Source organism: Cyrtonyx montezumae, unplaced genomic scaffold (assembly GCF_038088225.1).
Source record: "Cyrtonyx montezumae isolate F1298 unplaced genomic scaffold, pur_monq_1.0 scaffold_5, whole genome shotgun sequence".
NCBI classification, from domain to species: domain Eukaryota; kingdom Metazoa; phylum Chordata; class Aves; order Galliformes; family Odontophoridae; genus Cyrtonyx; species Cyrtonyx montezumae.
The window spans coordinates 14613557-14625876 of record NW_027072056.1 but is presented as its reverse complement, the minus strand read 5'-3'; the positions used below and the strand labels follow the sequence as shown (position 1 = coordinate 14625876).

The 12320-nt window shown below is 42.3% G+C and overlaps 1 protein-coding gene across 1 annotated transcript in view; it reads left to right on the top strand.

Annotated features, from left to right (window-relative positions):
* Positions 1-12320, top strand: part of PDE6D (phosphodiesterase 6D) — a 30330-nt gene that overhangs the window by 13062 nt on the left and 4948 nt on the right. The window contains exon 2 of the mRNA XM_065747931.1: positions 11409-11497. Coding sequence (XP_065604003.1) covers positions 11409-11497 — 89 coding nt within the window. The remainder of the gene's footprint in view (positions 1-11408; positions 11498-12320) is intronic.

The following is a 12320-nucleotide window of genomic DNA, read 5'->3' as shown; positions in this document are numbered from 1 at the left end:
TAAGGGAAGCCTTTATGCAAAATATTACCATAATAAGAAGCTCATGTTCTGATTGCCTAACCAGAGGCATTCTCAATGGCATCTTTGTTTGTTTTGCAATGGAGCAAGATAAAAAAATAAGCAATTAAAGCAGACTTATTTAAGTGTACGGCTGTTCTGCTGCCACACATCTGAGCTTTCAGCTGTGGGGTCCTAAGATTGTTGCTTAGTTTTTCCGCTAAAATGCCCCAGTTTATTGCTGCTGTGTCTGCTTGCTTTGTAGTGTGGCCAAACTACTGACAAGAGATAAATCCTCTCTTTTTGTTTCAGCTGTGATCGTCTTTTCTATTTCCATGTTTCTCATCCTAAAACAGCCTCCCATGAATGTGAACAGAAAAATGGGAGGTTAATTACTTCCATTATGTTCTTGGGATCCTCGTTATGCTGCTGAATCCTGTAAAGAAATACAGCAAAATCTGGTACTGGTCCATTCAAAAACAGATGGACTTTGCTCTGCTTGGGTATCAGTTGTCATTCTCATAGTGAACAGTATATGTATTGAGCTTTATGAAACTGAAAAACCCCTTGTTCCCTAGCTTGTGGTCTCAGTGCCAGCAAGGCACAATTAAGTCCACCACTGAATTCCTATCTCCCAGGAACATAAGATACCCCAGGGGAAATCTTTCATATAGAGATAAAGAGATATATTTTCAAAAGGAAAATCTGATTTTTTTCCTGCAATACCTACTCATAACAGCAGTCTAATATTAATGTAAGTTTTACATTATTCAGTCATCTAAATGTCAGATCGTTATGGCAAACCAGCATAGATGTTTAGTACAATCTCAGGCTCTTGCTTTCTCACTGTGTGATGTTGTTTAATCTCCCTGGCCAGGATAGGGGAAGTGGTGATCTCCTCACTGAAGACGTCACACTGAGAAGATTGTAGTAGAGAAATAAATAGAACAAGTGTTGGGAAGCCAAGCAGCTCATCTAGGCTGAACTAAAATGCACTCTGTGCAAACCAGTGGAATTCCCCATGGCTTTGTTTCTGCTGAGTCCAAGCTCACCTAAGTGCACTTGTCTCATTTCCTAAAAGGTTGTTTTCCCTATTTCTTCAACTAAGTAGCCAATTGTTTTACAAAGTTACTCCTCTGGTAGAGAGAGTAGACAAGGGTGCTGGCCTCTCCCTAAGTGTGAAGAAGAGGCTCAGAATGTCACAGGTGAGATTCAGCGTGGAGCTCAAGTGCTCCAAGGTCTGATAGACATGTGCTGGCTCTGTCTGGCTGTCATTAGCCTGTATTCCTTGTCTGTGGTGCTGAGAGGCACAGTGCTAAGACACAGGAGTACTTCTGGTAGCCAGAGCCATGCTGGTGATCTCTGCTGTGTAGTCACAGTGTACATCTGTGCATATAGATATGCTGTTTCTCTCTAAAATTGGCCTGTGTGGAGCAATCTGATCTGGCAGAGTTAGCAAACATTCAGATGTCCTTCACGATAGAGGAAATTCGTCAGTGTGAGTATACAAGTTCCTGTGTGGGAATTTGTGGATGGAAGGTAGCTGTGTATTTAGAAGCTCAGCTTCAATAGATGGCTAAGGTTTGAAAGATTTCCCTCTAAAACACTGAATTGGATGTACTGGTAGATTTTATAAAATCAATACCACTGTGAGTGAAAAAAATGAGTTCCAAATCCTTGCCCATTCCCAGCTGGATCTACTGGGAGCTTTGTCAAGGAGCGTTCAGTTACGTGCTACTGGGATGTTTTGCATGTTTCCCAGAAGCACTGTATTCTAGGACTGCTCTGACCCAAAGAGGCTCTGAGAGAAGGTAATGAAAAAAACAAAGAAAACAGGAAAGAAAGAGAACTGACTGCCCATGTTAAAAGAGAGTGACAGTGAGTGCTGATGGAGTTAAGTGATATCAGGATGTTTGGAATTAAGTAAGCCAAATACATTTATATTGGTTCAGCTCTTTGGAGCCTTTTGGACTGCAGTCCCTGAATGTCATTCTGCAGAAAATGAATGGTTGCTCGGTACAAAATGGTGCATGTCTGTCTGTGCCAGAAGGGAACAGTCGCAGTGCTTGTCCTAAAACTGACCTTCCAGATTTAGTGCTGACTACATTTTACAGAATTATTGCTGCAGTTCCTGGAGCTAGCAATTTTGAGGACAGCCTGAATACATGAAAAAGTACTGTGTCTTCACTCATTCATTGGGCTCCCTTTTACACCTAATGATGTTCTGTGCAAGGAAGCCTGGTCCATAAAGACATGTTAGAAACTGCACATCAGTGGCACCTCTAATTTTTTGAGTGGAGGTGATCACTTTTTCTGCCTCAACTGATTGCTTGCCTGCAGTGAACAAAGAAACAATCTGTGAGGTGAAATATGGCCCACATGTGGACTGCATTGAAGCACTTCACTTCAAAATTTGCTGGAGCGTCCAAACTTAACAAGGAAATAGAAAAGGAAATAAAGCATTTTCACAGGAACTCTATGTGAATTAGAGTGAACAAAGAAAGAAACAAACACAGTATTGCCCCCCATAACTCTCCCATTCTATATTTCAGGTGCTTTTATGTTGTCTGAATGAACAAGGATGTTATTGATAAGTTTCATAGGTTTATTCATTTTTCTGGCTGGAGGCATTTTGCTGCTATTCACAGAGCTAACGTATCTATTTTTTGCCCTGCTCTACAGTGCCATTTTAGACCCTAAAAAGTACTTCTAATTTTGTAACCAGTCATCTTTATTTCCTTCCTGCGCCCCGCTTCCATTGGCGATGCTTGGCAGTGACTCAGAGCTGCCCTGCTTTCTAGTTAAGGTGAAAAAGAAACCACCAAAGGCAAGAAAACATGGAGCAAAGGGAAACACTGGCACCCACCCTGCAGCATGATTGCAGCAGTCTGCTTCTGTGCACTCATTCCAAGCCAGAGTAAGAATTTCCATCAGGCAGAGAGCACAGCTCCTGGCTGCCTGAAGAGAGAAGCAGGATTCTGCTGAGCATGAGACTTGAAGCCAAACACCTCTGGAGATAGAATCATGGAGTCTCAGAGTGGCTTCACTTGGAAGGGATGTTAAAGATGGTTGAGCTCCAGGCCCCCACTGTGGGCAGTGCTGCCAACTGCTAGGTCAGGACCAGTTTGCAGTCTGCAGGCCTGTTCTTAGAAATACGTGATGTGTTAATACATCCAGTAAGTGACATATGTTTCTGAAGTATGTGCATCTGATAAATATATGGATTTTCACGAGTAGTCTTTTGGAACTCGGTGGGCTGGTGTGCTAGAAAGCTGTGCTAGAAGAGGTAAAGGAAAAAAAAAAGAAACACCAACGTGGAAAAAGCTTGTAGGCACAACATCAGCGCTGGCGGCTGGAAGTCGTCTCAGCTTTTTGTGTTGTCAGCTGCTTATTTTACCAGGGGAACACTTTCAGACCGAGATGTTGCTTGGAGTTCAGAGGACAGATAAACCAAACAGCAGGGGAACCCGCCAGTGCTCAGCTGCACCATTTTCAATAAACATCACTTCACTCAATGGAGAAATTATTGCAGAGGCCTTCGAGGAATAACGGCATTGACTGGCCACAAACAGTGCTATATAAAACTGCTTCTTTAATGCCTTTCAGGTTTTTTTTTCCACAATTTACACAAGGCTACAGGTTTTTTCAAAGAAAACTGTGTGAGAACAGCAGCTAAGCAGCCATGCTCCGGTTTGTGCCCTGCATGGAGAAGTGTGAAGGTCCTTTGAGATGTGAAAATAAAACCCCACTACTACAATGTTAACAAAAATGACACGAAATGAAACCAAGCTTTCCTTTCTAGGCAAACTAACATGATGTGGATTTTGAAACAATGCAATAGTAGTATAAAATTAAAAGGCACATTGAGGTTGTAAGTACCAGTGAAGCTAATCTCATTGTGTGACCATCAGGACATCCTGTGTGTAGTGAACAGCGGGCCACGATGATGTGCAGGGAGCTGTGTTCCTCTGAAGGCCTCTGCTTGCAGCCTCATCTGCCAGAGTGAGGTTATTCACCGGAACCCCTTGATAAGTTATCTCCATGGAGCTCCCTTTGGCTCACTTACTGCTGAGATCCTTGAAGTGTTATCATAATAGTTCCGTTGTGTTGAAAAGATTGGATGTTCTAAAGCAGTTAAGACAAAATGAAGTTGTTCCAATTGCTGAATCACTGTACAGCATTTGTGTGCAAGAAGGAGAATGGTGTGATGTACAAACACTGAGGAGTGGGTAAGCTGAATTGTACACTCTTTATTTCAAATTATTTGGGGGTTTGGAGCATTTAATTTAATGTTGAGCATTCTGGATTAGAAAAAGAAACCCTCTATCTAGGCAGATCTGAATTGCAGGAATGATGTTTTAATTGCCTTTCCTTGGGGCGGCTTCTCAGGCTGCTCTGTGTGCCCCCACACCTTGCTGTAGGTGGGGCATCATCTGCATGGTGGTCCCAGGGTTGTAATTAGGCTTTAATTGTATTTTTAGTTCCCCTGTACGTTCTCTCTCTTAGCTACATTTGGTTTTATTCTTTCTGTTGAGATACAAGGAAACTGCTTTAAAATTGCATTCTGATAAAGCCCTACAGATTTTAAAGGTCACATTCTTTTCTCAGATGAATACATCGTTCCCATTGATTCACCTGCTGTTTCTGCAGACTCCAAGTATTACTGATGACATTAATTATGTTAATATTCAGAGCTTTCTTAGCGTGAGCTCAGGCTTTTCTTACGTGCTAATTTCAAGATCCATTTAAAATGGAAGGCAGGTGGGGAGGAGCGGTGTTACCACCCTGGAAATGAGAAAATAATTTTCTTTGTGCAGGTCATGCTTATGAGATGGTCCTGCAAATAGTGATGAGTTTTTGCAAGTTATTGATTATTTTATTACCTAGGATGTAAAGCAATCTCCAGATGTGGTCTCCCGTTACTCTTCCTGCTGAGGCATTGCTATAGTGGAATTCTGAGAAGTCTGTTTGGAGAAACCAAAGAGAAGCCTAAAAGACACAGGCAGCAGAAAGCAGCAGAAAGGCACTGCACTGCTTCAGCTCGCTTTTGTTGTGCCACTGTTATCTGGGTCTTGGAATCATCTTAACATCTGGTTCTACAGGAAACAAAACACATCTCTAGCAGTCACAAAGAAACCACCCAGCAGAGCAGCACACCAAGCAGCCTGCTCCCTCTGCCAAGAGAACCATCCCTGCGAGGTTCGCTCTGGGGCTTGTTCCTTGAAATGGCACTTAATGCCTTATCCCATGAGTACATTCTTTTTTCCTCGTGGTTTGGGATCTCAGAGCCTACCTGCTTTCTTTTGGAGCTTAGAAGCGGTTTGTCTTTAGGCTGAGCTTCGTCTCAGTGTGTCTGTAACTCTCCCTTCAGTGCATACATCTGTTCCTTGCTGTTTTGGTTTGAGGAAAAGTCAGTGCAGTGGAAGCCTGGCCTAGTGTGCCATCTTACTCTGTTTCTGAAGAAACAAGACCTGTTTTCCCTGCCACCTGCCCACACTGGACACTTCAGAGTATAGGAACTCTGTATCTGCATTCCTCTCGTTAGGGCACGTGAATATTGTCCAACAGTGAATCGACATGAGTGAACCTCAGATGTAAGCTAACTGCAAGCAAAACCCTTCCGTGCTACTTAATGTCACTTGGATGCTGTGGCTTAGAGATGACTGTTGTCCATTTGGATGAAAATCATGAATAATAATAGTCTTACTCAAACAAAATTGTTTGTAAGGCACAGATGTTAAACGGGATAATCCACATACATGTTTTATTGGCAAACACTGGGCATGATTTTGCTCCATTTCCAGACTATGCTGAATGAAATGGCTCTGTATTTCTCCCATTTGATTACCACTGCAGCTGATCTGACTGCAGATTGATCTGTGCTGCATTTGTGTTGTAGGTATTGACAGCGTGCTGCAACACAAACCTCCCAATATATATTAAATCAGCAGCACTCAAGTAGAAAATACTTCTAGGCTGGGGATGTAGCTCATCTGCAGGGATGTTACTCAAGTGCAGTGTCTTTGTAAAGTTCTTATAGGAAGAATGTGATGTGGCAGTGAATACTGTTGCCTAACAGCAGGACCAACCTGACTGCCCTACAGGACCATTTCTGCCACAGAAGTTATTTGAGATCTATTTAATATAATATAACGCAGCAGGATGAACTTCTACACTATTAACGTAATTTTCTGTTAAAATTAGTGTAAAGTTGACACAGTGTTCAGTAATGTGTGCGACTGTCTCTCCAAGTGCAGGCCAAGCACAGCTTAATCCAGGACTGTCTGATGTTGGATGGAAACATTTGTGAAGATACAAAATGTATTAGACAGCATCTTCAAGTAGAGGTGGAAGGGGGAATCCAGCACGGAGGGAAAAGTAGTAGAAGTACACCAAGGATATGATACTGTGTTGTTTTACAGGGTTGCTTTTTGTGGTTGTTTTTTTTTTTTTTGCTACAGTGCTGCAGCTGTTAAGTATATCCCCTGATAACATAATTTGCTGTGAGATAACTTCGTTGCTGGGGATTTTTGCCTCATTTTGTTATTAATCTGTGGATCTGCGTGGCAGATTGGTACTGCGCAGGAGACTTTAGAAGCAGCCTCTTGTTCAGTGAGTACCAGAGTGTCAGGAGTGTTTTGAAGGGATAATTGCCTTCCTCCCATCTGAGGATTTAATGGAGCACATTTCCAGTCCTCAGCACCTGCATCTTTTGGAGAAGCACAATAACCCATGTCTTGTGTGTCACTCCAGTAAGCCTCACACATAAAAAATACCTGCTGCTGTGAGAGCTGTTGTGAGCACTGTCCGACTCACCTGGAACAGAGGGGATGCTGCTGCTGTCTAAAAGCAGGAGGTGGTGACAGTGCTATGCTCAAAGGCTCCAGTAGTGTTTGAGGAATGTTTGTGATTTGGCCCTTCTATTACTAGACAGAGTGGATGTGCATCTGTTTGCTTCCTTCACATACGATTTTACACTAAATTTCAGCCTTAGCCTTGGAGGAGAGACTCCTGTTCTCTCAGCAGGTTACACTTGTGGTTTATTAAACACTAAAGACAGCTGCTATTCTTTTGTATGCAAACAGTGAACTTTAAGGCCTGATTCAACAGGGTCTGTGTGCACATGCTTAAATGTAAGCACACAATTAAGAGTTCTCTGGAAGAGGGATTTGGGAATTGTAATAAAAAGTGAGATTAGAGACTGTTAAGACTAGAGAACTAGTGGCATCAGCAGAGCAGGAGCATAAGGATGTTCGGGTGGTCTGTTCTGTAATCCTGTAGTTTTGGTAGTTTGAATAATCTGTTCTGGTCCGTACTCCTCACACTGGATTGAAGCCTCTGAGTAAACAGAATTCTTCTGGGAAAATACATCTGATAAAAATACAAGCCCTAAAGGCTGATCCTTGCTTATCTGTAGCATTCTTGAAAAGCAGCACACTGTCCCACGTTAGGCAAGTGTCTGGTTGTAGCTGTTGTGCACAGCAGTGTGAAATCAGGAGTGAAGGTCAAGCAGTTTGGATCTGAAGTTTCTCTGGGTCTGCAACAGAGGTGTAAGTCTGAATGGTTTTGGGCCTTCAGTTCTTGCCTTCTATTTGCCATTTATCCCATAGGACAATCCTTATTTCCAGTTGATTACTGAGATCCTGTTTGCACCTGGCATGCAGTGAACTGTTCTTAATGCTGCATTTCTTGTACCAAAGTAACATGGCAAAGATGATGAAAGACCTCAGCCAGGGGTGGTTATGAACATTAGGATGCTTTTATTACAAGAGGTAAGAGTGCAGCAGTTGCAAAGGTTTCAGAATGGTGCAGACAGCGTGGGACAAAATGAAAAATAGACTGGTTTGTAATGGGAGAAATGACACCCACTGTTCACTGCAGCTTGTCGGATATTCAAAGAGTGCAAAACATTACAACATACCAATAATAATCTGGGAGATCGGGGCAGAACTCCTTTAAATCCGTATTTCTTTAATGATTAATTTTGCTTGTACTCGTCCCTTCAAGGTTATTCTTAATTACCAGTGTGGTAATGCATGCAAATTTTTGCTATGCTAAAACATTTCAAGATAAGTATGTATATTTTGACTTGTTTGAAGGAAATGATGTCTGTGACAGATACGAAAGAGAAGGAATTTCTGCTCTGAGATCAGAGGCACTGAAGACAACAGAAATTGGATTCAGAAATACACTAACCATTTCCCTTCATTAAGCTAAGAAAATAGGTCTGTGAGGAAGTTAATTCATGTCAGGTATATAAAGCAAGTCAAATTCCAGCTACTACAAAGCTTTTATGTAAGACTTTGCTGACCCAATAGATGGTGGAATATAAATAGATCAACAGTACTCCCTTCCTTCAGCTGTTCTACCTAATCCTTCCTTGCCTTCGGGATTGAAGAGTATTTGATCTCTGGAGTCTTAAATCAGACATTGTTTCCTACAAAAAAATCTCCCAAGAGTCAGGAGAATGAACATTGGATGGCTGGGGAGCGTCCTTGTGATTTCAGAATGAGGAACAGAATGAGGGATATATACTATTGTTCTTCCTTTTTTTTTTAATACATACTAGGTTCACAAAGCTGTAACTGCATGGCCCTGCAGTTGCTCTCTGTAGCTGCTCCCGCCAGGTGGTTTGGCACAAGCCTTCCCAGAAGGAGCAGTTGTGTTAAACCTGTATTCATTTGCTTTCTCCTTTTCAGTAATACTTTAAATGCCCTGTCCATCCTGCCCGCAGGTCTCCGCTGCCGCTCGGAAGGTGGAGCGCTTTTTATTTTTAGTAACAGCATCTCTCATGCTGGGATGGAAGAATCTTAAACCAATTAAACACATGAGAAGATAACGGTGTGTGTGGGTTTGGTTCAAGATCTCCATTTTCTTCACTCTGGGCTATGTCCTAGCACCAGCCTTTCTGTCCGAGCTGACAGAAATAGTGTGATAAGCTGCTAACTAGGTAAGCAGCACAGCTGCTGCTTTGTCAGGTGTTATCTTGCCAAAATATCACTTATGATGAGGTTTGCCTGTTTTTTTTTTTTTCAGTTCCATCACAGTCAACTTCTGTAAATGATTTAAGTTTTGACTTATGAAATTCTATTCTTATTTCTGTTTCTTTTTGAAGACTTTTTTTTTAAGAGTGAATCTCCTGCACTTGAAGCACTTTTTGCAGTAGAAGAATATTGTGTCTGTGTGTGTGAGGTGTGATGATCTTTTCTTCCCTTTCAGTATTGTTTAGTTATAGGGAAAAAGCTTGTGAACTGGCTGAGTATATCAGAGAATGCTCCAGGGAGAACTCTGCAGCCTTCCAGTCCTTCAGGGGAGCTTATAAGCAGAAGAGAGAGTAACTTTTTACATGGCCTAATGGTGGTATGACAAGGGGCAATGGCTTTAGTCTAAAAGAGAGAAGATTTGGATTAGATGTTAGGAGGAAATTCTTTACTCAGAAGGCAGTGAGACCCTGACACTGAGGCCAAAGCTGTAGTGCCTCAGCCCTGGAGGTGCTCAGGGTCAGGTTGGAGGGGGCTTTGGCAACCTGGACTATGGGAAATGTCCCTACACACAGCAGGGGGTGGGAACTGGGTGGTCCTTAAGGCCTCCTCCAACCCAAGCAGTTCCATGGTTTGCTGCTCACTTTGGCACTGCGCAGCCTACAGCCACACCTGAGAGATCCTACCTCCCAATGATACTGATAGTTAACAAATAGCAAGGATATACATCTGAAGGGGCTCATTTTTTAAATGTAATGTAGGTTTTGGGTAATCAAGTGCCCGATTTACTGAATTACTGTACTGCTAATAGACAAGTCTGTTTGCATCTCAGGGTATTGTGAAGATAAATGAATCTGTCAGTGAGATGCTCAGATTGTCTCATTTGTTATTTTTCTCTCATGCATGGCATTTGATAGATGGAGTACTGCTTTCTATGCAAACAGCTTCACTCTGGCTAGTTTTTGTGCTTGTCAGTGGGAAGATGTATCTAAAAATGGTGACTGTGCAGGCTGGGGACTTGCATTTTTCCAGCCAGAACCACACAAAGTTCCTATCCCCAGTGCAGCTTCTTTCTCCATGCTATTGCTGCTGCTCATTTTCTATCTGACTTGCAGCCCACAGCCCCATCTCCCTTGTTTTGGTACCTGGGGAAGGATTTCAACTTGTTAGCTTTCTGCCAGGAGAGGAGGGTGGCACGTGGAGCTCTCCAAGGATGATGCTCTCCGCCTTCTCCTTGTTTTCCTGTGGATTGAATGGCAGATAGTAAGTACATTTTTAGAACAAGTTGGGCTACATAGAGTGGAAGACAAGAGCTTGGAGAACCACAATGAGTGGTTCCTCATACCATTCCTACAGCAGCCACTCCACCTTCCCCGCCCTGCGTGCCGAGTTTTAAAACAAACATTACCCTGGAACACAGAATTTGCTGAAGCATCTGTTTCTTCCCAGGAACACCAAAAAGAAAATCGATCAGTATGAAGAGTCTGTGTGAGCCTGCCTGGAAAGCATGTGTGTTAGGGAATGAAGTCAGTACACAAATCTCAGAGCTCCTCCCTGTACCTCACTCAGGTGAGCAGCGGAGCAGGGGCTGCAATAGGGCCGAGCACTGTGCCCCTGTTCACAAGAGCATTGCAGCTGTGCAGGCACCTTACTCTGATGTGGAAATATCTGAGCGGTGTTACAGCAGAGATTTTTTCCAGGGTAGGCTTAAGATCACTGCTAATTATCCCTTTGAAAATGTGACTGTTTCATACTTGCCTGTAACTTGAGTGACTAATCCACTGATGCAGGCTGTTGAGGGCTGCCACAGCCGCACTGGCTGAGTGAAAAGGGTCTCAGCAGCTGGAGGATTCCCATGAGTGCCAGTTACCAGGTCAAAAGCAATATCAAACCTTTGATATTAATATTTCTAAACTAAAAAAGCACAAATGTGATTGCTGTGATTCTTTTTTTCTGATATTACATGGGAAGTGCTTCTAGCATTTTTCAAATTCTGGAGAGGAGCATTTGTTTGTGTGGAATTATCTGTTATTGTTAGCAATGTTCCTGGTTCTCTGCAGCACAGTAACATTGCCTTTATCCTTCGGAAGTAACAAAATTAAATTTATTATTATTATTATTAAATTAATAATAATTGATATTTGTTTATTATTAAATTATTCTTAATTAAATTAAGAAATGAGGCTAACAAGCTCCAGTCTAAGTGAAAACCAAATCTGTGCCTTTACAGCTCTCGTTGCATACATTCTGGTCAAGGGTTGGTTGGTTCATTTATTTGCTCCACAGCTTTTTTCCTTGGCCTCCTGTGAATCAGAAGATGTTACTGAAACTCAGCTGGAATAGCCTCTATTAGAGCTTCACCAAGAATTCCATGTGCTGCTGCATTTGGGGACATAAGTAGCTTGTTTTCCTTAATTGCTTCCCAAACAGAAATTGGATGAATCTTCGAGATGCAGAAACAGGGAAAATCCTCTGGCAAGGAACAGAAGATCTGTCTGTACCTGGAGTGGAGCATGAAGGTATGGCCGTACAGTGCGTTTGGGGCTGAGGGCACTGCACTCTTGGTCACCAGCTGCTAGCATATGCTGTGCTTTGGAAGACATCTGGAACATGTGGAGGAAGATAGGAATGAATTGGTGCCTGGCAAAAGGGAGAAGTTAAACAGTGCTAAGCCAGAAGCTCAGTTAGTTAAAGAATGAGCAGCTCACCTTGATCACAAGAGCTTGGGGAATTAATTAAAACATTCTGGCATGAGATTAATGTCCATTGTACAAGGAGTTGGTCAGACCTTATCTGGTGTGCAATTCAGACATCCGTCTTCTAGATAGGTAACTCCAAACTTGACCAGGTGCAGAGAACAGCTATTAGAAAAAGCCATTGTTAAGATTAAGGATGAGGGGATGGTCTTCCTTAGGAATAGATGGGGGGTAAAGCCATTCCCACATAACTTAGCAAGAAAAGAAGGCTGAGATGGATAGAGGAACGAAAGTAAAACGAGTTTAAAATGAGTAAATGAAAATGTTCTGCTTGATGTTATAAATATCAATTAAAATCTCTCAGACTGGGGCTTTAAAGACTACACAGTCCTACTTGTATTAAAAGCAGCCTTTTCTTTTGTACTTTTACAATATTTAAGCAAACCTGCTCATCAAGAAATGTAATTGCTAAATTGCAGAACAGTTTTAATAAGTCATTTTACACTTAACTGCAGAGGGCTGTTTATCCACAGCAGACTGCGGTCTGCGCTTGGGAGGGCAATAAAGAGTGGTGCCATGCAGACAAAAAGTAATCAAAGCACTTTTAAATTGAAAACTCTTCCTTGGCACTTTCAGCTTCCTTTTT